The 27,197-nt window shown below is 39.7% G+C and overlaps 1 protein-coding gene across 6 annotated transcripts in view; it reads left to right on the top strand.

Annotated features, from left to right (window-relative positions):
- The window catches only part of FOCAD (focadhesin), a 311,339-nt gene extending 287,073 nt beyond the window's left edge, over positions 1-24,266 (top strand). For all 6 annotated transcript variants that reach the window (XM_007176810.2, XM_057547663.1, XM_057547662.1 and 3 more), the window contains 9 exons: positions 3,154-3,282; positions 5,428-5,543; positions 8,083-8,343; positions 9,326-9,415; positions 12,744-12,921; positions 14,477-14,574; positions 16,070-16,321; positions 18,396-18,471; positions 20,676-24,266. In XM_007176810.2, the coding sequence (XP_007176872.2) occupies positions 3,154-3,282; positions 5,428-5,543; positions 8,083-8,343; positions 9,326-9,415; positions 12,744-12,921; positions 14,477-14,574; positions 16,070-16,321; positions 18,396-18,471; positions 20,676-20,749 (1,274 nt within the window). In that variant the 3' untranslated portion in view covers positions 20,750-24,266. The remainder of the gene's footprint in view (positions 1-3,153; positions 3,283-5,427; positions 5,544-8,082; positions 8,344-9,325; positions 9,416-12,743; positions 12,922-14,476; positions 14,575-16,069; positions 16,322-18,395; positions 18,472-20,675) is intronic.
- Positions 24,267-27,197: the final 2,931 nt, after the last annotated feature.

The raw sequence follows: 27,197 nt of genomic DNA, 5'->3' as shown, positions 1-27,197 counted from the left end.
AACAAATATCGTATATTAACGCATATATGTGGAACCTAGAAAAATGGTACAGATGAACCAGTTTGCAGGGCAGAGATTGAAACACAGATGTAGAGAACAAATGTATGGACACCAAGGGGGGGAAAGTGGCGGGGGGGGTGTTGGGATGAATTGGGAGATTGGGATTGACCTGTATACACTGATGTGTATTAAATTTATGACTAATAATAACCTGCTGTATAAAAAAAAGATACTAATAGGGAAGGGCTCTAAGACACATCAATAAGTGAGAAAAATAAGGTGTAGTAGAACGGAGAGTTATAATATGCTGCATTTGCATAAAAAATAATGATTTTTATGCTTTTTGAACTATGAATAAATTATTATATAATTTTGAAAACAAAACAAGAAAATAAAAAATAAAGTAACTTTTACTGTCAAAAAAAAAATAGTACTGCTACAAACATGGGCATGCAAATATCTCATCGAAACTCTACTTTCAGTTCTTTTGGAAGTGGGATTGCTAGGTCATAAGGTAGGTCTATTTTTAATTTTTTGAGGAGCCATCATACTGTTTTCCATAACAGTTCTTCTATTTTATAATCCCACCAGAAGTTCACAAGGGTTCCAATTTCTCTACATCCTCACCAACACTTATTTTTTTCTATTCTTTTTTTTTTTTTTAAATAGTAGCCATCCTAATGGCTATGAGGTGATATCTTATTGTGGTTTTGATTTGCATTTCTCTGATGATTAGTAATGTTGAACATCTTTTCATATCTTTTTTGCCATTTGTGTACCATCTTTGGGAAAATGTCTTCAAACTCTTTGCCCATTTTTATATGTTTCTCCTTTTCCCTTTCCCTATGCTTCTCCTTTCTTGACTGTTTGACCTTTTATTGACTCTGCTTCTGGTTCTGCTTCTCCCTGTTTTTCAACTCCTACTAATTGTTCTACTTTTCTTGCTGACTCTGCATGTGCTTCTCCTTTTTCCTATGCTCCTCCTTTTTGTATCTGTTTTTCCTTTTGCTGACTCTGACCTACCTCTGCTTCTCCCTTTTTCAGAGTCTGCTGATTCTGTTACTTTTTCTGCCTCTGCTTCTCCTTTTTGTGGCTGTTTTTCCTTTTGCTGCCCCTGCCCCTGCTCCTGCTTCCCCACTTTTCAGGGTCTGCAGATTCTGCTGCTTTTTCTGCCTCTGCTTCTTCTTTTCCTGTGCTTCTCCTTTCTGCAGCTGTTTTTCCTTTTGCTGACTCTCCACTCACTTCTCCTTCCCTATTTTCAGCATCTGCTGATTCTTCTACTTTTCTACTGCTTTTTCTGACTCTGCTTCTCCTTTCTCCTGTGCTTCTCCTTTTTCCATGCTTCTTATTTCTGCAGCTGTTTTTTCTTTTGCTGGCTCTGCCCCTACTTCTGCTTCCTCACTTTTCAGGGTCTGCTGATTCTGCTACTTTTTCTGCCCCTCCTTCTCCTTTTCCCGTGCTTCTCCTTTCTGCAGCTGTTTTTCCTTTTGCTGACTCTGCCCCCGCTTCTGCTTCCCCGCTCTTCAGGGTCTGCTGATTCTGCCTCTGCTTCTCCTTTTTTTACTGTGCTTCTCCTTTTTTACTGTGTTTCCCATTTTCCCATGCTTCTCCTTTCTGCAGCTGTTTTTCCTTTTGCTGACTCTGCCCCCGCTTCTGCTTCCCCGCTCTTCAGGGTCTGCTGATTCTGCCTCTGCTTCTCCTTTTTTTACTGTGCTTCTCCTTTTTTACTGTGTTTCCCATTTTCCCATGCTTCTCCTTTCTGCAGCTGTTTTTCCTTTTGCTGACTCTGCCCCCGCTTCTGCTTCCCCGCTCTTCAGGGTCTGCTGATTCTGCCTCTGCTTCTCCTTTTTTTTCCTGTGCTTCTCCTTTTTTACTGTGTTTCCCATTTTCCCATGCTTCTCCTTTCTGCAGCTGTTTTTCCTTTTGCTGACTCTGCCCCCGCTTCTGCTTCCCCACTCTTCAGGGTCTGCTGATTCTGCCTCTGCTTCTCCTTTTTTTACTGTGCTTCTCCTTTTTTACTGTGTTTCCCATTTTCCCATGCTTCTCCTTTCTGCAGCTTTTTTTCCTTTTGCTGACTTTGCCCCCACTTCTGCTTCCCCGCTTTTCAGGGTCTGCTGATTCTGCCTCTGCTTCTCCTTTTTTCCTGTGCTTCTCCTTTTTCCTGTGTTTTCCCTTTTCCCATGCTTCTCCTTTCTGCAGCTGTTTTTCCTTTTGCTGACTCTGCCCCCATCTCTGCTTTCCCCTGTTTTGGAGTCTGCTGCTGCTGCTTTATCTGCTGATTCCACCCCTGCTTTTCCTTTTCCTGCTGATGCTTTTCCTTTCCCTGATTCTGCTTCTCTTTCTGCTAATGCTGATTTCCCTTCTGCTGCTTATGTTGATCCTGCTGCTGCAGTTACTTCTCTTTCTTGGTCTGCTACTTTTTCATACATCATTTCTGACTTCCTTGTAACTTCACTTTTATATGACCCTCAATGGCTACTCCAACCCTGGCTTCACCTTATGGCTGCACTCAGAACTGCTAGAGTGTCTCATTTTTTCAATTTCAAATTACCTCCCACCTGAAAAAAAAAATAAAAAGAAAAGAACATGGTGCTATGTCACAGATAGCTGGTTAACCTATGGATTAGCTGTTACACCTGGTGCTCACCTGTGGAGCAGTCGGCCATGGCACAGGCTGAGGAGAAGAAGAAGCAGGGATCACATGGGACAGAATGTACCATTTAGAGCCACAGGGACTGAAGGTAACCAATTCTCCTGAGAAGGAGATGGACCTGAGTGGCAGTAATTGTCCCCTCTTCTGGAAGTGGGTTAAGGAGTGAGTGAGCAATAAGGCAATAATGTAGAGTAAGTTACTCTTTGTAGGAAGTGCGATGAAAAGACATGAGAGAGCATGGAAGAGAGTTAAGTAGCAATGTGGAATATTCCTATCCAGACAAGAGGGAAAGACTGGAGACAAATAAGAGAGAGAAGAACAGAGGGAGCAAAGTTTCTAGCAAATGGGGTTGACTTTAAGGGCACAGAATTGAAAGGTTGAACACAATTGAAGCTGTGATACCAAATCCTTTGAAACTAGTAGAAAGGAGGGAAAGTTGGCATGTTCCAGTTTCATGATGCTATTGAGGTGTTTTATTATTTTTTTCCTTTCTGTTGCAGGTCCTGAATCTGTGCCTCCTTCCCTTCTCAAAGTTGTGATGAAACCCATAGCAACTGTTGGAGAAAGCTACCAGTATCCTCCTGTGAACTGGGCTGCACTCCTCTCTCCACTTATGAGGCTAAACTTTGGTAAATATCATGTTTTTAGGTCTTCAGACTCTGCTTTTAGGATGTGACCTGAATAGAAAATTAGATTGTGTGTCACAGTTGGTAGTGACTGGATGGACGTCTGGGTACTTGAGGTTTGTCTTCTTGGATGGGACAGCTGGGTTATTTTCATTGCATCACTTTCTAAATAGCTGAGGGGGAGGGAGAGGAGGTTTGAAGACACAGACCAGATGTACTCATCAAAACAATACTCGACTGAGATGGTGCATGTCGCTGGGTGTGTGGTGCAGGTCCCAGAAAGCCTGGTTTGATGGTTATCAAGCTGCATTTTCAGAACTCCAGGTTTCAAGGAAATGCCCTATGGGATGCTGTATTAGTTTTCTATTACTGCTGTAACAAATTACCACAGACTTAGTGGCTTGAAACAACACAAATTTATTATCTTATAGTTCTGTAGGTCAGAAGTCCAACATGGTTCTCACTGGGCTAAGATCAAGATATCAGCAGAACAGCATTCCTTCCTAGTTGCCCAGGGGAGTGATGTGGCCTGAATGTTTGTGTTCCCTGAAAATTCATATGTTGAGAACCTAAACCTCAATGTGATGGTATTAGAGGGTGGGGCCTTTGAGGGTGATTAGGTAATGAGGGTGGAGCCCCATGAATGGGATTAGTGCCCTTATAAAAGAGGCCCCACAGAGCTCCCCAGTCCCTTCCACAATGTGAGGACACAGCAAGAAATCAGCAGTCTGCAACCTAGAAAAGGGCTTTCACTGGAACCCAACCATGTTGGCACCCTGGTCTTGGACTTCCAGCCACCAGAACTGTGAGAAATACATTCCTATTGTTTATAAACTACCCAGTCTGTAGTGTTTTGTTATAACAGTCCAAACAGACTAAGACAGGGAGAATCCATTCCCCTTCCTTTTCCAGCTTCTAGAGGATGCCCATACTCCTTGGCTTGTGGCCCCCTTTCTCCATCTTCAAAGCAAACAACAGAGGGCTGAAGACCTCTCATGCTGTCATCTTTCTGGTTCTCTGAAGACAGGAAAGGTTTTCCATATTTAAGGATTCATGTGATTAATGGGTCTATTTGAATAATCGAGGATAATCTCCTTATCTCAAGGTCTTTAACCTTAATCACATCTGCAAAGTTCCTTTGCCATACAAGAGAACATATTCACAAGTTCTGGGGATTAGATATAGGCATCTTTGGAGGCCATTATTCTGTTTACCACAGGTACTTTGTGGTGAGAGGCAAAGGGAATGCACACCTCAGTTTGTCCATAGCAACCTCTATTATGGAGTTAGGGTATTAGAATAGGCAAATTTAGCTGCATGTATTTGCCCCCCACCTCCAAAAAAAAAAAAAAAGAGGAAGAACAACTTTAACAGTGCTATAAATTGTATATGTGTGTGTATTTGCCATGAGTGCTCTTTTACAGTAGGTGCTTACTTACATATGATATACAAAAAGATTTGTATACTATAATTTATGTACAGTTTAAGGGATAATCAAAGATTATTTTGACTGAACACAATTTTCATTTGAACGCTTTCATTTGAACCTAATCCTATATAAGATATGATCTCACCATACTATGCTTCCAGAAAAATATGTTCCCCTGCCCCTCCCCTGCTTTTGTGTGCTATATTGAAGATGTTGGTGTTTTAGTAAAAAGAAGAAAAGGTCTGGTTGGGAAGATGCATCTGCCGACTGGGATCAGGCTCAAAAAGACTGGGTCACTAGAAAATGTGGATACATCTCTAAGTCCTTCCAGATTTGTCTATATGCTGAACGTAAGATGGAGAGGAGAGAAAAACAGAAACTATAGATTTTTAGCTAGAATTTTATCAAATTTTTAATAGTATTCGAGTGTTTAGGTTTGTCTAGAGAACTAGACAAGTAATAAGAGAACTTTCCTGAGCTATTTCAAGATCCTTGCCAGTTCCAAGACTCAGGCCTCTGATACAGTGGGTACGTTTCTTTTGCTTCGTAACTAAAAACGTCTCTTGAAATACGTTATGGTTTGCTGAAGTTCCATTACCTTTAGACATCACACACAAGTTCTTTTACCTTTAGATGTCTGATTTGAGACATCGAAGCCTGAATATGAGTTAAGAGAAGCAGCTATATTACAGATATTTTTTTCCTTTCTTCTCTTTCAGGTGAAGAGATTCAGCAACTGTGTCTTGAAATTATGGTGACCCAGGCTCAGTCATCCCAGAATGTAGCTGCACTGTTGGGAATGTGGGTGATGCCGCCACTGATCCATGGTCTGAGTGTAAGTAGTAATTAAGGATGTTGAGCAACAGGAGGATATGGTTCTTTTGGGGGAGATCAACATTCATTTGTGTGTGAGCTCTCAAAGTCAAGAGGGGACAAATGGGATTTCACAAAGAGTGAGGGCTTGACAATAGCTGGACAGCAAATTGGAAAATTGTGGGACACAGAACTCTGCCATAGCCATCACCATTCATGCTTTCAGCTACCATTTATTACAAGAAAAAGGGACAGTGATGATCAGAGATATTAAAATTCCTTTCTCAAGACCATACAGGTAGAAAGTTGTAGAGTTATTGGAACCTGGGTTTGTTTACATGATATGCAGTCGTTTCAGCGGGTATTAAAAGAAAGGCAAATCCACATGCACTGGATAAATGATCCCTCCCTTTTACAGAAAGGCAGCAATTAAGGCGAGCCTTGAAGGCTTGGTAGGATTTCATTAGGCATCAAGTTAGAGACACAAGGGGATGTAAGTGGGAAGGTGTATGTGGAGAGAGTAGAACATCTCTGTCAATGGTGTTCAGCTTGAGTAAAGTGCTGAGGGAGAAGTGATCTAGCCTGGTATTTATGATAGAGGGGGCCAGCACCTTCCAGGGTATAGACTAAGGGTAGGTAGGAAGAATAGGGTGAGATTATTTAAAGAGGGGAAATTAGTAAAGATGTGTAATTTTGGGTACATTTCAAGGTAGGGCCAAAAAAAAAACCCACATTCCATGATTCCTTAGAGGTTTACCAATTAATTATAAGCTAAATGATCTCCTCTTTGTTATTCTTCTATTCTAGGAGGCTTTAATTTTTTGAGGATAGTGCAAATCCCTCTTATTATTTCCTCAGTCTTTTGGCTTTAGTCTCTACTCTGTACTTTTTTTTTTTAAGCTTTCCTACATCTGATTCTTTTTAATTAAAGGTCAGTGTTACTGAGGTCTGCATCCTTTCCATCAGCTGTTATTACCTGTCTACTCCAAACAGCTCCCATTTAGTACCACTTAATGAGCACTTGTTATGTACCTGCTACTGGTAAGCACTCAATGAGTACTTTCAGACATCAGATTTAATCTCTCTTCAACCCTGACAAGCCAATTTTTTTTTTTTACAGCTCTATTGAGTTATAATTTATAGTCCATAAAATATGGCTATTTTAAGTGTATAATTTGATGAGTCTTAGTACATTTGTATATTTTCATCCATCACCAATAATATTTCCATCACCCCAAAAAGTTCCATCTTGCCTACTTATAGTTAATCCCCACTCCCAATCTCAGACTCAGGCTGCCACTGTTCTTTTCGTCTCTATAATTTTGCCTTTTTTAAAGAACTTTCATATAAATTTCATATAAACTTTAGAAATTCTTTAGAATGGAATTGTACACAATTATATCTTTTGTGCCTGGCTTATTTCACTTCTGAGAAGTAGATTTTATTTCCATTTTATAGGTTGATAAACTGAGACAAATGGAGGTTAAGCAAAGTTTATATAGCAAATAAATGGAAGAGTCCAGCTGACTCAAAAGCCTGTGTCTTGAACACTGTTCTGTTAATGCTTCCTTCCTTTAGAATCATGTATAATTCTAACAGCCTGTTTTTTTGATCTCAGACATTTTTCTAGGTTTTAGTTATCCTTCCATTTCTCTTTTAGATCTGTCCTATTTTTTTTTTGCATTTGTCCTTGATTAGGAACCTTTCTTATTATCTTTGTTAATTAACAAATTAAGTTTGTAAATTCATTTTTTTAATTATGTACCTGCTCATTTAAAAAATGATCTGAAATGGCATGTTTTTTAATGTGAAATCTTCTGTAACTCATGAAGCTACATTGATCTTTTTTTGAAATTTACTGGTTTTTGTCAGATTTTATTTTTTAAAGCACTTCTTTTAGACTTGCTGCTCCTTTAGTATCATACTTAATGTTTCTAAGAATTTTTGAAGCCTGCTTTCTCAAAGTCTGTGGCTCACAGCTATCATTAACTATGCCCCTTCTTAGCTCTCCTGAACTCTTAAGATGCTGTGGTCAGTTCCACATGCTCGGCTGGTTCTTCTTTGCTCAGAAATGGCCCCAGAATGCCAGTTCCCCTCATTATTTCTTTATTCTTCCTCAGAAGAAGAAATGAATAATATTAGATATTCTGTTTAGTTGATTTCCAGCAGTTGAGCCTTCATCTTCAGGAGCTTTTCTTGCCGGGGAATGTGACCTTTTAAGACTGAATAGCAACTGTCATGTTCTTTTAGAAGTAGAATTTTATTCCCCTCGCTGAAGAGATCCAAGGTTTAAGCTGAGTAGTTCACAGATGGATTGGCAGATACCATATATCCACATGAGTCACCCTGGATCAGGAGTCACCGCAGCCGCTAAAATTACATGCATCGGTGGTCCATTGGACCACGAAGCTGTGGGGAAATGAGGGTCTAGGAAACAACCTGAACTTTTTATCTTTCACCTGAACCTTTTATCTTTCAAACACGGTGATGACCTAGAGGTTTTGAGCATTATAAACCCAGACTTGCCTGTTTACATCTGACCTCTTCTGTTTTGCTTTCAGCTGAATATCAAGAAATACCTCCTGCTATCTGTGCCTTCGTGGATAAAACACGTCTCTGATGAACAGATCGTGGGTTTTGTTGAAAGCTTAATGGTGACAGTTTTTAAAGCAGCTTCCCCACTCTACAAACCTGAGTTATGCCAGAGTGCCTTACAGGGTCTGAGCCAGGCCATGAAACAGCCCAGCCCTGCCTACCACCTCTGGAGTCTGCTCAGCAAAGCTACTGGGAAAATTTTTGACCTTCTGCCAAATAAGATTCGGGTGAGGAACAAAAATATTTACATTCCTGACAATTTATGTTTGGGATTTTTTAAAGCCTTTTGGCAAAGCAGGGAGGTATATGTTTTAAGAATGTGGTGGGAAGGCTAGCAAGAAATAACCACATTCTTCACTAAGAATGTTTGCTTCCAAGATCTAAATTGAGGTTGAATATTTAGAACCAAAGTTTTGAGCACGCTCAGAAGCAGGTTAACCAGTGCGGCACCAGGAAGTTTGCTCTTAGGCCTTTTACCAAATGCCTGTGGAAGGTGAGCACATTCAGAAATCCTTACACTTGGACTTCCCTGGTGGCACAGTGGTTAAGAATCCGCCTGCCAATGCAGGGGACATGGGTTCGAGCCCTGGTCCGGGAAGATCCCACATGTCGTGGAGCAACTAAACCCGTGTGCCACAACCACTGAACCTGCGCTCTGGAGCCCGTGAGCCACAACTACTGAAGCCCACACGCCTAGAGCCCGTGCTCTGCAACAAGAGAAGCCACTGCAACGAAGAGTAGCCCCCGCTCGCTGCAACTAGAGAAAGCCCTGGCGCAGCAAGAAAGACCCAACGGAGCCATAAATAAATAAATTTTAAAAATTAAAAAAAAGAAACCCTTGTACTTTACACCTGGGGAGTCCTTGGGCGTATTGTCTGACCCACTGTTTACATCAAGTGACTTAATACTAGCCTTGCCTCTCCCCCAACAGACTTCTGAAATGTAGTTGTACAAAGAAATTAAAAATCCATTTGGAATGATGGGTTCTGATAAGGAGAAAAAAGTACGGTCAAACGAAATACACGCAATAACAGGAAAGATGTTTTTTAAATGATAAAAATTGGCCACGAGTTTTGGCTTGGTTAAAATTAAAATCTCATCAGCTGCTGTTCGTGGAGATAAGCAAATCTAATGATTTTGTCAGAACATTGAGAATATACGTGTTATTTTACACTGTATATTGACATGCTTTGGATTTTTCTTTACCAGAGAAATGATCTAGAGCTGTATATCAGTGTAGCAAAATGCCTCTCGGAAATGACAGACGATGAAGCCAATCGGGTTGCCCAGATTACTGAGGTAATAACATATCTATGTGTTTTTTTATTATTGAGGTGGAAATTACAATTGAGATGATTATAGTATCCTTTTGGCTGAAGCTAACTTTGCTTCATATTTGTTTGTTACTGGCTAATTTCAGGAAACTATCTTTTTCACTGTGGGGTCTCATGTCCAGCCTAGTATGGTTGGATATGTAGTAGTATATAAATGGATAGATGAATGAATAACTTTTTAACCTTATTAATCCCACTTCGTCAAGAACATTTTAGTGTTACTGATGAGCAAAAATAAGTACAGGACATCTTCAATACAAAATCCACAAGAACGGAAATATTCAGACCAAAGAACTTTCTGGTGCATGGTAGGCACATTTATTTTCCTTCACCTGATACTTATCCTTTTGGAATGAAGAAAGGTGGCTTATTGAAAAACAAACACTATTATCACTGACACAAGATAATTAACAAGTACCTCTCAGACCCATACCGAATCAAAGGATGAATAAGCAAAAAGTAGCATAAGAGTAAAGTTGCCAGATTTAGAATATAATACAAGATACCTTGTTAAATTTGAATTGCAGATAAAAAATGAATAATTTTTAGAATAAGTACATCCCAATGGGACCTACTTATTCAAATGGCATCCCTGCGTACCAGGTAATACCAGAGGTCTAGAGGACTGTGAGCCCTCACATCGCGGGTGGTCATCTTATCATTTATTTCACTATATGGCAGGTTGGCCTGTTAAGTTCAATCCTTGAATCCTCTGCATGGTGTAGCTGTGATTCTCAAACTGTGGCCGACGGACCCACAACATCAGCCTGGCAAGTGATGAGAAATGAAAATTCTGGAGTCTCACTCCAGACCTACTCAATCAGAAACCCTGGAGGGAGGCCCAGTGGTGTGTGTTTTAACAGTCCCTCCCGGTGACTGTGGTTCATCCTAAGGTTTGAGAAGCACTGTTAGAATATTTGGAATATCGGCGTTTTGGAGATTAGTTTGTTTTAAGCAAGGATAAGCAGTATAAGGAAATGCTTGAGAGAGTGGACTCTGCAGCCTCACTGCCCCGGTATGAAAGCCAGTCTCTCATTTACTAGCAACGTGACATTGGTGAAGTGTCATAACCTCTCTCTGCCTCGGTTTCCTGATCTATAAAAGGGAGACAATAGCGCCTACCTATTAGGGTTGTTTTGAGAGTTAAATAGCTTAATCCATGTTAAGTTGTTGGGAAAGTGCCTGACCCAAGGCAAGTACTCAGTAATAACTTATTATCATAATTATTACGTTCATGTAATTTATTACAACTTGTTATATTCATGTTACATTGTTCGAATTAATTAATATAATTTACTTCGGGGTACCTAGAGCTAAAAGTTGCTGTGTTATTCACTTGGGTTTCTAAAGTGCCATTCAGAAGATTGTCACTAGAACATTCTAAATCCTGTTCTGGTGTCCCCAAAAGAGTTAATGTGTTCTGCTGAGCCCTGTGTTTTCTATTCATTTCTAGAAAGAACACAGGTAAGAAGAAGGTACAGGTGAAGAGCTCAGACTCCTTGGGTTTCAGCTCTTACTCTGTGTGGCAGTAAGCAAGTCGCCTAACTTCTGTGCTTCCGTCTCCTCATCTGTAAAGGAGGGATGATAATAGTAATCTGTTTCTCAGTGTTAGAATTAAATGCGTAATTCAGTGGTCCTCAAACTTTTTGGTCTCGGGACTACTTTAGTCATTGAGGACTCCAAAGATTTTGTATTTATGTGGCTTATATCTGTCAATATTTACCATGTTAGCAATTAAAACTAGAAAAATTTAAAGATATTTACTTAAAAGTAATAATAATAAACCCATTGCATCTTAACATATGTAAGAAAAAACTATTTTCCAAAAAACAAATTAGTGAGAAAGTGGCATTGTTTTACATTTTTGTAAGTCTCTTTATTGTCTGGCTTAATAGAAGACAGCTGGATTCTCACAGCTGCTGCTTCATTCACTCTGTTGTGATGTTGTTTGGGTGAAGTATGTGAAGAAAATCCAGCCTCACACAGATACGTAGGTGGAACGGGGAAGAGTGTGTTAACAGTCTTTTCTGATGATCGGGGATGTCTTTCTTTGATACTGTACCAAAGCTCAGCAGGTGTTGGTTTCTTATAGGTTAATTGAAACCTGGAATCTGAAACCATATCAGTGAACTTCACGTACTCTGTTACATTAAAATCCATTGGTCCATTGCACTCTGGGTCTTTTACCAATGCATGATTTTGTAAGATATTATTGCAAGATTTGTAAGATATATTGGTCATTTGGAAAATACTGAGTCACTAAATTTTGAAAATCTTCCAAATGTTGGTACATTTCATTATAAAACATCAAAACATCACATTTGTCAGTATCACCGGCAACTTCATCAGAGAAGTCTTTTACGTATCTGCTGCTAAAGTCATAGTAGCAGATACACATTAGATTTTCCAAAAAATCTAATTTTCACTTAAAAGCTCACATTTTATCATTGGCAATAAATACTGTCAAGTATTTTCCTTGAAGTGACAGTCTTACTTCCTTCACGTTTAAAAAATAATCAAATACTCAGTTTTCATAACCATAGTTTGTCCGTCAATTATTCTTTTCAACTAAATGGCGTTCCATGAGAAGAGTGGCTATTTCAGCTCACAACTCACTCTCACAACTTTCTCCTTGAGATGACCGTCACACTTGGGGCTGCAGCACAAGTCTTTTATGCATACTTCCCATTTGGTCATACAGAATATTACAAAGATGTACTCAAGGGCAGAGGTTTAACAAAACTAGTAATTTTTATTGTTTACAGGATATTTTAAATGAAACTAGCTTTTTAAAAAATTGCAAGTGTCAGTGAAAAATACAATGAACATTACTACGGTTTGGGGTCTTATTATGAATATAGTTTGACCTCACAGACCCTCTAAAAGGGTCTTGGGGTGCCCCATAGGTCTGTGTACCACACTTTGTGAAGTGCCAAATTAACACAGGTTAAGTGCTTAGAATGGTGCCTGGCACATAGTAAGTACTGTATTTGTTAGTTATCATTGTTATTATTATTATTTGTGTATCTTTACTAAATATCCTCACCAGTTAACCCCTGAAATCATTTATGGTTTTTATGAGAAAACAGGAGGTGACATTACAACCATCTGTCTGTAGGTACATTTTAATATAGCACGGAGGCAGGTAGGTCACACTGTGCAGGAAACGAACAGTTTTAGCATTTGGAATGGTAATCAACTTCAAACTCACCCTTTCTCTTTTGCCCTTGCCCCGAGGTTCTATAACAATTTCAGTTAATTTAATAGTAACTGAACGATTTGCTTTTTTGCAGAACAGCCTAGAAAAGGCTGCCTTTGTCAGACTATACTTGATCTCTCAAGGACGATTCCCCTTGATGGGCTTGACTGATGTGCTCAGTGTTGCTATTCGGCACCATGAAAAAGACACACTGGCCTGGATGATACTGCACAGCTTATACCAGGCACGGATTGTGAGCCACGCCAACACCGGTAAGGCCAGCTGGGGGCGAACATCAGGAACAGAAGGATGTGCCTACCATCTTTTAGGTTGTAATTGTTTCCTCAACTTAACTAGTTTAGTGCTTCTTGACACAGGCGAGGCCTTTTTACACCAAATGAGTAGCACCTTGGATAGAAATGAGCAATTACAGCTCACAACATCAACTCTTTGGAGGTGGGAATGAATTCTACTGGTGACTTTTATCTTGTCTTTGGCCCTCCAGGCCCTCAGAGACATAAACAAGTTTATCAGGTTGATTCTTCCTGCTTCCTTTCTCAAGCAGATGGATGCTGATTGATTCTCCCTGATGTTTTCATGAAAATGGCTTTTGGGTGGTCATTTTACAAAGAGAAAAAGAAAGCAGCCCAACAACAAATTAGTTATTCTATAGAAGAACTTCTCAGGGGTGAGAAGAATAAAATCTGGGCACCCTTACTACATCCTCAAGCCAGAAGCTTCAGGCCTGAAGCTCTGCTAATGAATGGTGCAACTTTTAGACCATTTTAGACATTTATACTTTAATTATCATCTAAAGAGGGAGCTCCCTCATTTCTCCTCCATGCCTTTGGTCATATGCTTAAAATTTCTCACGTCTACATTCAGGTCCTGAAGGCATCTGGCTTCAGCAGACCAGACGTGGCTGGGAAGCCCTTGAGACCCATCATCCCCATCTCTTGTATCTTGAAGGCTTTGAGAGAAAACTGACAAATACAATTGTAATAGTCTTTGCAAGACTGTGTAGGAAATTTTGATTCATCCTCCTCTTTGGCAACTGAGAGAGTTGTCTCATGTCCACAGTAGCGCCAGCCCAGTGAAAAGTGAACCTGTGATGAGAAATGAGATTTTTTACTCTAACTCAAAAGTGTATTTATCAGGCAGAAAACTAGTAGGTATTCCCTATTAAGCATGAAGATACATGAAGGAAACAAATTTGATATTGCCTTTGGTCCTAAATAGCTGGCCTTCAAATTTAGTTCCCATTTTCCTCTCATGCACTAAATTTTAAGACGTTTCCAAGTAGTCTCTGCTGTGCTGGGAATCCTCATTTTTTTAAAGGAAAAATTAATATTTATGTGATGTTTGTTCTCCAGTTAGCCTGTAATAGCTGGGTTTTGTTTTTTGTTGTTTGTTTGTTTTAGGATAGGTATTCTTTATGATTTTTGCATAAATTGGGAATATTTAAGCAAGGGAGGACTATAAAAACAACTAGTTATCAAAGATTTAACACTACTAACTAGTTGGTATGCCCAGTTTCTCCTAGTGTTTCATGTTGAGCAACTCCAATAAATGCATTTCACCATTTTATCACAAATTTGAAGAATAAATTAGCTTTTAAAAATAAAGACCACAATATGGTCATCTGATGTGAATAGTATCAAAAACCCTCTCACGGGTGAGCACAAGTCTCAGGTACCATAAAAGGACTTGAAACTGTCTCACAGGGTCTTCGGCGGGTGTTCTGCTTTAGTTATGATGGTAATCGCTGATCTGTTTTTCATTGCAAAGGAAAACCAAGGTCTGGTAAGAAATATCCTTTTGTTTCAGGCGTGTTGAAGAGAATGGAGTGGCTCTTGGAACTGATGGGTTATATCAGAAATGTTGCTTACCAGTCAGCGTCTGTTCAGAACGTGGCTCTTAATGAGGTACAATGTAGAGGAGTCATTTGTGACTTCCTTAAAATATAGAGGATATTTACTCTCCCAAAAGAGGAACATGTTGCTGCTTGGAGCTTTCTTTCCTTCCTTCCTTTTATTTTTGTGAAACAAAGATGACAATTATCTGACGTCACAAGGAAACGGATGTTCTTACCAGGCTCTAGGAGATGCCCATGGCTGCCCTTTGAAAAATATTTTCAACAGAACACGTTCCTTGACAGGCAGTACACAAAGGATTCTAGCTGGAGGGGGAAACTGGGATCCCGTGTACTTGGGCTGGACCCCACAAAGACTGGGGTACAGGGCTCTGGCCTCCACACTGGCCCAGAGCATGGCTTCAAACACCTGGTTTGAAGGGGTTCCTGAAGTGTATGCAAGTAATCTGTGTTTGTGCCAATACTTACATGCACATATTGGAGGGAAATTTTCACCCCACCTGCAAAATGACCTATGACCCAGAAAAGGTTAACCACCACTAGTAGTGGGTGAGTAAAACAAAAAAAGATTAATAAAAAAAAATGAAGGACGGCACTTTCCTACTCTCCTCATTTTCTTGACTCAGCTGTCCAATGTGCATTTTTTTTTTAGTATTTTTCCATAGCCATGTTTCATGGGTCTGCTGTTTGCTGTGTGAGCAAAATATGCATAACCTGGGATGTTGTTTGATATTCTGCCCAGCTCTTCTGCAGAGTTGTGTGTCTTTTTGAAATTTTCATTAGTGAGATTAGGCATTTTAAGAGATTGAGGGGTACTTTTTAAATTTTTTTTTTTTGAGTTAGCATAATCTTTCCTCCTCTTCTTCTCATTTCCAAAGTTTGTATTAACCTCCGCTTTCTTACAAAATCTTTTGAAACTTAGAAAATACAGTTAAACAGAAAGAATAATTTAAATCACAGTAGTACAGTAACTCAGAGGTAGCCCTTGTTACCACCATTTCTACAAGTGTCTAGATTAGTCTATAAAATCTAAATGCATGGATTCTAAACAGATTTTTTTTTTAATGCATGTGGAGAGTCATTTGTTGTTTCTGTTTAAAAACAGAATACACTATACATATTTTTGAAAATCAGTTTTGGCCACATAATAATAAACCTAAATATCCCTGTCTGTATCTCTCTTAATCAATTTTTAAGTCTCTTTGAAAACACCAAAACAGAGGAATGTTTGGATCTCCGTATGATTAGGTGTTAAATAAATTGTTTCTCTTGAAATGTTAGAACACTAATAATGAAACTGTTGGGCCTTCTGTCTTCACGAAAGAGGATCCTTCAAACCTTCTGAAACCCCAAAATGTCTCTTCATTAAGCATGGAAATAGGTTGCTATTCGGTCCATTCCCTCTTCTGGGGTAGGGGTGGGGCAGGCGGAAGGTTTGAGTGAAGGGGAAGGTAACATCGCCTCATGATGGGGGCTGTGTATGTGAACATGTGTTACTTTGCATTGTTAAAGCATGTGACCTGACCTTGTTCCTATTTCTCCTGTAGGCTTTGGATTTCTTGTTGCTGATATTTGCAACAGCAGTGGTTGCATGGGCAGACCACGCTGCCCCTCTGCTCCTTGGCCTCAGTGCCAGTTGGTTGCCATGGCATCAGGAAAATGGTCCAGCTGGGCCAGCATCAAGGTTCCTTGGCAGGAGTCCCTTGCACAGGGTCACTGTGCAAGAGGCTGTCACTCTCCTTCCCAGTAGCATGCCTCTTCTGCTGCAGAAAGAGCCATGGAAGGAACAGACCCAGAAGGTGAGGTTGGCAGCTACCTGCTTGTCAGGGCAGGCGGCCATTTTCTCTTCAGCAGTTTCTGCTGTAGAATTGAGGTGGGAGCTAAGTGAAACCTGAGTCACACTACAGGCTTTCCTACTCAGCCTCGAATCTCAGGCAGATGCAGAGCCTCAGAGATTGAGGCTAGCCCAGGCTCAGGGTAACTGCTGACTAAAAACAACAGTGACAACAGCAACAACTTGCTTACAGTTAGGGGTGAGGTGGAAAGAAAAGCTTATACTTGCCTTCATTTATTGAAGACATATGTGTTCTTGATCCTGGGGATAAAAGGATGAATAAGTCTCTGAGAGCCCAGAATTTCAGAGTGAGGACAGACAGGAAGGCAAGTTCAAGGTTGCAAGATGGTATGATAAGGATACAGTGGTGATGAGCAAGGGAGGGGGGTGATCAACAATGTCTGGGGATGGGTCCGGGAAATCCTCCAGGGAGATGCGAATCTGGAGTATCCATCTTTTACCATATTTAAGGTTCCCCACAGCTCATTCCATGCGATAGGCATGTTCCAGGTGCTTCTGGCCTGCGCGAGATACCGTGGGGAGATTTGTAAAGGCCTAATGTCATCACCTTTGCCCTCAGGAAAACCCAAACTATAGGAAGTACCTTTTGGTTTTTAATACTGAGTTTCCCCAGGCTACTAGCTGTCGTGAAGAGCATATGAAAATACGGTACATCCTTTATTTCTCATTACGTGGCTCTGACCTGTCTTGAATTGTTGATTGAAAGGTATTTTTGAATCCCATTTAATCAAAACTGGATTTTTACGAGGTTGAAAGCTTAAAGCCAACTTTGTGTGGCTTACTCTTAAAATCTGAACTTTTTAAAAAAATTTTTTTTTAAATCTTTAAAAATATTTCTGAGCTGTGGACCCACAGTTTAGCCATGAACTTCACTGAGCATCTCAATTAAAATGCCTTTGTTTTCTTAAACCTGATAAGCATTAGTATTATTATCCCAAATTTTGTGCTTTCTTTTTCATTTTAAATGAAAATAAATTTAACTGTGGTATCCTATCCCCTTATTTCTGGCCTGGGACACCCTGTTCGTTTTGGACTACAGTATAGACATCCTGCATCTATCATGTATTTGTAGTACCTGATTTATTTACTTACCAGTAGGATATGATAAAACAAAATTGAGGAAAAGAAAATAAACAAAGAAAAAAGTTTTAATTAAAGCAGGGAATTAGGAATATTTTCTTTTTCTAGTCCAAGGTTAAAACTCCTAATACCTACAACTAGTGTATGTGTTTTTGAATGAGTCGAGATTGGCAACATTCAGTCAACGAAATTATCCGTTATCTAATTCAAAAACAATTTTGGCTGCACCTGGGATATCAGTCAAACTCATGAGTACTATGAGTTTCTACCTCATCTGCAGGATTTATTTGCAGCTAATACGCCTGGGTCTACCTAGTAAATTGTTTTATGCCTTTTCTCTTACATTTCAACTTTGCTTCATATCCATTTGGGCACAAATTGTTCTTAGCCACAGAAACATATTTTAGGAACAGGGGCTTACATCTGATGTGTTTCCCCATTTACCACCCCACCTAGGAGCCTAGACCTGATACACACGGAACCAGGTGGCAGGCAGCATGATGTGAAGTGGGAGTGTGAGGCTTTGAAGCCAGGTGCACTTGGGTTCAGACCTTGACTCTGCCATTCACTGGGAGTGGACTTGGGCAAGGTTCTTAACCTCTCTGGGGCGTCTCAGAGCGATGAGGCAGAACGTTCATGGCACACAGGAGGCCCTCTGGGCCCATGCCTACCCCACTCTTAAAAGCTATAGCAAGTCCCAGGGTAATCAGCAAAGGATGGAGGTTTGACTTCGCTGGGTCATTTAACTAAATGAGAGCCTTTTCCAACTTTCCCATCTCTTGTGCCTGGTCCCGTCTCTGCTCCACTCTCCCAGCCCAGGCAGGTATTGTCCAGGGACTACTGCCCTGATACTCGTATGTGCAGGCCCAAGGGTTTGAATGATGTCTTACTGATAGTGATATTGTTTTCACTGATACCGTTCTTCATTTTCACTCTAGTTCATTGACTGGCTATTCAGCATCATGGAAAGCCCTAAAGAAGGCCTCTCAGCAAAATCCAGGGATCTTTTAAAAGGTATCACTTCCGTGCTTTATGCCCATCCAGTGTTGTCCGTGCTGCAGAGCAGCATCCTAGCGTATTTTGGCTCCTGAAAGGGCTTGTCTTGGTTCAGTTTAGAGAAGTAATATGAAGCTGTCACCAGTGTGGCATTCTTGAATTAGAAAGTGGTTAAAAAAAGTTGCATTGCCTTTAGATTTAATTTTTATTTAAATGGTTTTTAAATGTTTTATTATAATCATAAAAACTGACTTAAAATTTAGAAAATTCAGAAAAGTAAAAATAAGCAAAGAAGAATCCAGAATCCCACTGCCCAATGACAATTTTGATTGTTTTTCTTAAGTTTTTGCTCCCTCTGCGTATGAGTATTAACATTTTTATAATCATAGCCAATTGAAAAATGTACATACACACTTTGAATACTGCCTTTTTTACTTTAAAATTATTTTAAAAGCATTTTAACCCGTTCTTACACTGGCTTCATAAGTATTTTTAACGGTTGCATAGTATTTTGCGAAGGGAATTGGACATTTCCCATGCTTCCAGGCATTTAGATGATTTTCATGTTTTTTACACATCTCCATTGACTGTTAAACTATGACTGTGGGATCCACAAATATAGATGATCTTTCTGTGAAAATTATGTAGATATTTTTACTCAAATCTGAAAAGTCTTCTGGGCATTGGCTCTGTGGTCCAAGACAGCTTGTACTGTCATCCACATCTGGAGACTTGGGGGTCTGGATCCTCCCAGTGGCTGCTGTTGATGCCCCTGACATGCTGTAAGCTACTACACTGAAAAGTCTCACCTTGGGAAAGTTACCTGCTGGCCTACTCTTGTGATAATTGACCATATTTTGCTTTAAGTATGGTATAATCTATTGATTGCCTAACAAGCGAGAATTATCTAATGTGTTGGTTCTTGTCCTTCTCCCTCCCTCCAAAGTAGGTGGGAGGGCCTGTGTAGGACGGTGATTCTGATCAACCACAGAACTTCACTGAGGATCAGGGCACTGGTCTGACATATTTACACTTGACCATTCCCTAGAGACTTGCTGCTAGGATTTCCTCCATTTATTTTCCTTGAGGAGTTTGGACTAATTTTTAATGGCCATGGGTCCATAATTCCATTGGTTGTTCCCAACATATACTGTCTTAGGTCATGAAGATAACAATTTATACTGATGAGGAAAATAGTTATTTGGGTCAAAGAAGTACATGTTCACTTGATCGTGTATTCAAGGGCTTACTAGAGTCACACACAATTATTATGTAGTTCTGGCTTACCCTCATTCCCTCACACTATTATATTTTTTTAAAATCTCAATATATTTACATTAGTATTCTAAAATAAGATATGTAATAAGTTACCTAGAGGGGTTACACATAACTTCCCTACTTTAAGTCGATCTCTGAGGGACCCATGACAGCTAAGGTGTGTGTTCAAATATAGTTTAGTACAGTCGTACTTGCTCCATTGAGCCCATGAACCTAACTTCATTACAGGATCAGGTTTTTTGTCTTTGTTTACCTTTTTTTAATTTTTTAAATAAATATTTATTTTTGGCTGCATTGGGTCTTCGTTGCTGCGCGCGGGTTTTCTCTACTTGCGGCGAGCGGGGGCTACTCTTCATTGAGCTGCACGGGCTTCTCATTGCGGTGGCTATTCTTGTTGCGGAAGCACGGGGGCTCTAGGTGCACGGGCTTAGGAGTTGTGGCGCACAGGCTTAGCTGCTCCGCGGCATGTGGGATCTTCCCGGACCAGGGCTCGAACCCGTGTCCCCTGTGTTGGCAGGGGGATTCTTAACCACTGTGCCACCAGGGAAGCCCTGTTTACCTTTCAATTAAACTTTAGTGGAAAAGTGATATTCATGTAGAAAAGTGCACAAGTAGGTTTTTACAAAGGGAACACACCTATGTAATCAGCACCCAGATGAAGAAAAAGAGCATTGCCAGCATCCCAGAAGTCAGTTTTTGTTTTAATTATGCAGAATTTCCCACTAACTGGTTTCAAAGTAACTTAAAAAAAAAAAAAAACCCTTTCCTCAACCTTTATTATTCGTTTTCTTCCATTAAAATTCTGTCTAAGGCTTGATAGGAATTCTTAAAGATTAGCTGAGTGAGAACAAGCCAAGTTCTATTGACACCTTTTTGATCTAAATGACTTTTTCAAATGCAACTCCACCAAATGCAACAGTGCACTTTATTTTTTGTCCCCTTAGCCACCCTGCTGTCCTTGAGAGTTCTCCCAGAGTTTAAGAAGAAAGCTGTATGGACCAGAGCGTATGGTTGGTGAACAGTTCTGCAGTAGCCAGCAGCATTCTCAGCTGGGTGAGGAAAACCATACAGACAGAAGGAATTTTTCAGAATTCGTGTCTGGGCTTACTGAGACATGATGCAGAGAGCTGAAGGTCATGAAAGGGTGGCCACACAATCAACAGCCTGAACCGTGCATGCCAGGACAGGGGCCACTGCTTCAGTACCCAGGCCATTTGAGACTGAAACAAGAACTTGGATTTTCTTTTATTTGGCTAGAGTTCAATCTAAAGATTTTTTGTGAAAATCTAATTATATCATCTCCTCCCCACTAAATTCTAGTAAAATAATCCTGTGAATTTTGTGCATGTGACTTTTGTTTTAAGGCATGGGGAAGGTTTTGCTAGCAAAACCAAACTGTAGCGGTGACAGTGGAATCTGATCTGTTTCCCATGAAGTCTCCAGAGGATATTCATTGACTCAGTGAGTTAAGACATGTTTTCTTACTCTTATTGCTACAACACTCTCTTGGAACTGCTATACGCATTTAAATAATAAGCATGGTGTTAAACGTTGCTAAATCAGACTTGTTAAGTGGTGGCTATAATTTTTTTATGCTTGAGTCTCTTGAATGCAAGTGAAAGTTACCCAATTCAAAATAAGGAGGGGAAGGTGCCTTTGCTCATAGGTATGGCGGAAGCAACATGGGGTGGACTCTGATTCAGCTTGAGTCATGTGAGTCCTTGGGTGGGGTGGGGAGGGTTCTACTTGACCAGGCCTAGGCCACATGTCCGTCCACCTGAACTGGGTTCCCCCAGAAGAAAAGGTGATAGGATGCTAGGCAAGCAAAAAATGGCAAATATCTCCTCCAAACATCGATCTTTTTTTTTATAAGTACAAAACTCTGTCTTAATCAGGGTGACTGGTGGCCTAATGCCAAGTAAATGAAGGAATGTGACAGCATCCTCAAGGGTTGCATTTTACTCAGGGGCTTAGAATCAGCCAGGAATTTAATTTGCTCTGATTGCTAATTATTGTTCCTTCATGCAGCCATTAATCAGGGCTGTCTTTAGCCAATCATACAAACATACTGATGTATACGTATATGGGATTACTGGGGAGAAAATGTGTGCCACTGGAATAATATACCTTCGTGCTTATCATGCCACAGCAGTGTCATGGAACTTTGAGTATTCCTGTGTGGCATGTACAATACCTTCATGTTGTCACCAAGCATACCTACCACTTAAGTTAAAAATCGCTCTACTAATTTTATTTTCCAAATATATGGATTTATGATTCCAGGTTCCAAATATTTGTGGTTCACTGTGTAATTCACACTGTTTCCAGGTCACAGCTCTTTCTTTTGCTGAACTCCATAGGGTGCCGAGATGCTTACAGAAAAGGAGGAAGGGAAGGTGAGCTCTCAGGTAGTACTTAACTACATCACCAAGTATTTCATCTCTATTACTTCTTTAGAGGCTGAGCTGGAGGGAAATGAGTTTGAAGGAAGCAGAAGCTTAGAAAATTTACGTGAGAAGCCAGCTTCTGTCTCCTTCCCACCCACCTTGGCTTTCTCATACTACCTACCAATGAGATGTTGACATTCTTCTAACACGTATTACTAGTTGTCAGACTATATAAGTGACTAGAGTTTCACTTGTATTATCTTATTTAACCCTTGCAACCATACTGTGAAGAGGCATTATTTTCTATTTCTAAATGAAGAAAACACATCTAATAAGTGGCAGAGCTACTACACCTGGAACCAAGGTCCTAGAACCCCAGGTCCAATGCTCTTTCTACTGCATCAGGCTCATCAGCACCCACTTTCAGATGAAAACTCCTACCAAGTATTAAGCCTCATTCATGCTTAATATAGATTGCTGGAATCGATAAAAGAAACACCCCTGCCTCGTATTAATAAGCCTCTGGAATTGGGAAGTTGGGAGTTAGTTACAGTGTAAAGGAGCAGGTCTTCATGGGTTGAAGGACATTACATTCCCGGGCCAGCTAGCAGATGATGTGGATGGCAGTAAAGAATAGGGAAGAGGAAATGGGCACTGAAGAACTACTCTCGCATCTCCCCCCAAATCAGTGGGCAGACTTGCTGATGCTCAAGGAGAGGGATAAAGAATCAGCCCAGCCTTCCAGACCCAGACTGCCTTTTTCAGTTTGGCCCAGTTTCTTCTCAGTCAGACTTTGTCATTGCTCCTGCCTTGACAAGAAAACAGAATAGTACAAAAGGGAGGAAATAAGATCTACCTGTATCCTCTCTTCCCTAGCTCCCTCTTTTTGTTTTCAGCAGTCTTGTGTTTAAGAGTCATAGGATTTTCCTATTCATAGGATTTTCCTATTCATTCCTATTCATTTGGACTCCATAAAGAGTCCAAAATGTCAAAATCTAAATTTGAAGCTGTAAAGGTTCTAAACTCTAATTATTCTAAGATATAGGTCACTGGCATAATAAGACCCTTTCTCCTGGTTACCTGTCTGATCTCCAGTAAGAATTAAGATATTCCCTTGGGATATTTCAGTTTGCTCTCCAGAAACCAGAAGTCTCTGCTTTTTTGAGACCAGACGTTCCAAACTATATACAAAAGGAAAAGTTTCGTTATAAGTCATCTTCTGTTAGTTTTTGAAATCACAAGTTGCCAAGACAAATAGCATGCTAGGGTATACTAACAAATCAATGTGTGGGATTAAGGCTATGTTGTGTGTCTCAGATGTGTCCAAACACTGTGACTCTTCACTTGAAGAGTGTACATTTGGAACAGATGTTGAGATCCATGCAAGTGCCTAAAATCTTTGTACCTTATTTGTAATGTAATGGCTCCATGGTAACCAAGAGGCTGTTAATCACCTTTTTTTTTTTTTTTGAAGTTAATTGCCACAAGTTAACTTCTCCAAAATGATTTTAACCAAAGATGATATTATAATAATATAAGGAGTAAAACTTTGTTAAAGACTTAACTACTGTCTTGAAACATCTTAGTCACTTTGAAAGTAAGCAGTAGTTTTAGATTTTTGGTAAACATTTTAGCAAATTGCTGTTTTAGAAGAGAAATCTGACCATGTGGTTAAGAGGATGGGGCCTTCATTAAGGCCAGAGTTGTAAGCTAGGTCTTTAGGTCTCTGACCTCAACCAGCCTATTCATAGCTGCAGGCATTTCAAATGGAACCAGAGGACAGAATATGGCTGGGACAGTTCACATCCTTCACCACTCTTATGGAAAGATACCTCACAGCATCATCTTCATGTATAAATGTATATCATCACTGCTCTGGTGCTGGATATATGCTTTTATATTTTCTGGAAGGAAACACTTTATTCTAATCCTAGAAACTTTAAAGTCTCATCTTTTTGATGTATGACACATAAAATATTTATGAAGTTGTGAGTATGCATGTAATCTGTTAATCTTCATAAACCAAAATTCTTTGAAATTGCAATTTAGAAAGATCATCTGATTCTTGTAACAGGGAACTTGTGAAATAATGTCCAGCCAAACTATTAGAAATGGAACTGAATAAAAATGACATTGATGACGCCCTGACTTTGGTTTTATTTTTTGTATGAAAGAAATAACCCACCTAACAAAGTAGTTGTGAGAGTTTAAAGAATAAAGAAATATGCTGTATAAATACTAAAATGTAAAAGAAATGCTTTCACTTTTGTATGTTTCACTAACAATAAATAGTAGCTATAATGCTTGAAACAGGCCTGACAACATGTGTGTCAGGACTTGGGAAGATAATGGAAATTTCTTAAGTAAAAAATTATTATCTGTGACAATTAATACATTCTAGAAGCAAGTAGCACATTAAGGAAAGATATTTATGTAAGTTTTTTTAAAAAAAACCTCTATATGTGTCTTCTGAACATGAAGCACCCTTTGAGATAAATCCAAAATAACTGAAACATCACCTAGTTAATCTGATATATTTCTTAAAGTATAGTTTTTTTTTTTTCTGGATGTAGTAGTAGTAATCCATAAAGTCAGAGTTGCACAACGACTCTGAGTGTCTACTATGTACCACCATACAAGGTTCTGGGGTACAAAGTAAACAAGACATGATATTCCTGCCCTTGTGGAGCTTACATTCAGAAAATATAAATCAGTAAACCATCATGTAATAAAGAAAAGCATTCCTACTTCTGTATGGCCCTTTATAATTTACAGAGGTTTACTTTACCATATTTCATTTGCTCTTCACAACAGCCTTGGGCAGTTAAGTAAACTGGGACTCAGAGAGTCATTCAGTTAGGAAATACGGGGGCTGGATTTGAAATCAAAACCAGCATTCTTGAGAGGACTGTGCAGGATGGCAGAGTAGAAAGGCCCTGAGCTCTCCTCCTCTCACAGGCACACCAAAATTACAACTATGTGCAGAACACCCATTGATGAAAATGACCAGAACCTACCAAAAAGATCTCTTACAACTAAAGATATCAAGAAGGAACCACAATGAGATGAGTAGGGGGAGCGCAGAATTGTGATATAGTCAAATCTCATAACCCCAGGTGGATGATCCACAAACAAGAGAATAATAACAATTGCAGAGTTTCTCCCAAAGGAGTGAGCTCCCTAGCCTGGGAGTCCTGCACCAGGAAGACACAGCATTTGGCTTTGAAGGCCAGCAGGGCTTACTTTCGGGAGTCCCAGAGGGCTGAGGGAAATAAAGACTTCACCCTTTAGGGGCTCACACAAAATCTGACACCCTCCCCGACACAGGGCAGAGGCAGTAATTTGAGAGGAGCCTGGGTAAGACCTACCTACTAATCCTGGAGAGCCTTGCAGAAAGGCAGGAGGCAACTGCAGCTCACCCTGGGGACATAGACACTGTAGGCAGCCATTTTTGGGAACTCCTACCATGTGGACACTGGTGCTGGCAGGTGCCACTGTGGAATCCTCCCTCTACCTTATTAGCCCCAGGGCCCACCCCACCCTTTCCCAATAGTCTGTAGACACCAGTGCTGAGACACCTCAGGCCAAGTAACTAACAAAAACACAATGGTCCAAAACCTGTTGGATGCAGCAAAAGTAGTTCTAACAGGGAAGTCTATAGCAATACAATCTTACCTCAGGAAACAAGAAAAATCTCAAATAAACAATCTAACCTTACACCTAAAGCAACTAGAGAAAGAACAAACAAAACCCAAACTTAGTAGAAGGAAAGAAATCATAAAGATCAGAGCAGAAATAAATGAAATAGAGATGAAGAAAACAATGGAAAAGATCAATGAAGCAAAAAGCTGGTTCTTTGAGATGATAAACAAAATTGATAAACCTTTAGCCAGACTCATCAAGAAAAAAAGGGAGAGGACACAAATCAATAAAATTAGAAATGAAAAAAGTTACAACTGACACCACAGAAATACAAAGGATCATAAGAGACTACTACAAACAACTATATGCCAATAAAATGGACAACCTAGAAGAAATGGACAAATTCTTAGAAAGATACAACATTCCAAGACTGAACCAGAAAGAAATAGAAAATGTTAACAGACCAATCGTAAGTACTAAAATTGAAACTGTGATTTAAAAACTTCCAACAAACAAAAGTCCAGGACCAGATGGCTTCACAGGCAAATTCTATCAAACATTTAGAGAAGAGCTAACACCTATCCTTCTGAAACTCTTCCAAAAAATTGCAGAGGAAGGAACACTCCCAAGCTCATTCTACAAGGCCACCATCACCCTGATACCAAAACCAGACAAAGATATCACAAAAAAAGAAAATTACAGGCCAATATCACTGATGAACATAAACACAAGAATACTTAACAAAATACTAGCAAACTGAATCCAACAGTATAGTACAATGATCATACACCATGATCAAGTGGGATTTATCCCAGGGATGCAAGGATTCTTCAATATCTGCAAATCAATCAGTGTGATACACCACATTAACAAACTGAAGAATAAAAACCATATATGATCATCTCAATAAATGCAGAAAAAGCTTCTGACAAAATTCAACACCCATTTATGATAAAAACTCTCCAGAAAGTGGGCATAGAGGGAAACTACCTCAACATAATAAAGGCCATCTATGACAAACCCACAGCAAACATCATGCTCAATGGTGAAAAACTAAAAGCATTTCCTCTAAGATCAGGAACAAGGGTGTCCATTCTTGCCACTACTATTCAACATAGTATTGGAAATCCTAGCGACGGCAGTGAGAGAAGAAAAAGAAATAAAAGGAATACAAATTGGAAAAGAAGTAAAACTGTCACTATTTGCAGATGACATAATATTAAACACAGAAAATCCTAAAGATGCCACCAGAAAACTACTAGAGCTAATCAGTGAATTTGGTAAAGTTGCTGGATACAAAATTAATGCACAGAAATCTCTTGCATTCCTATACACTAACAATGAAAGATCAGAAAGAGAAATTAAGGAAACAATCCTATTTTCCATTGCAACAAAAAGAATAAAATACCTATCAATAAACCTACCTAAGGAGGCAAA

This window comes from Balaenoptera acutorostrata, chromosome 6, assembly GCF_949987535.1.
Source record: "Balaenoptera acutorostrata chromosome 6, mBalAcu1.1, whole genome shotgun sequence".
NCBI lineage: Eukaryota > Metazoa > Chordata > Mammalia > Artiodactyla > Balaenopteridae > Balaenoptera > Balaenoptera acutorostrata.
The sequence above is the reverse complement of the archived record's forward strand: the minus strand, read 5'-3'. Positions and strand labels throughout refer to the sequence as shown.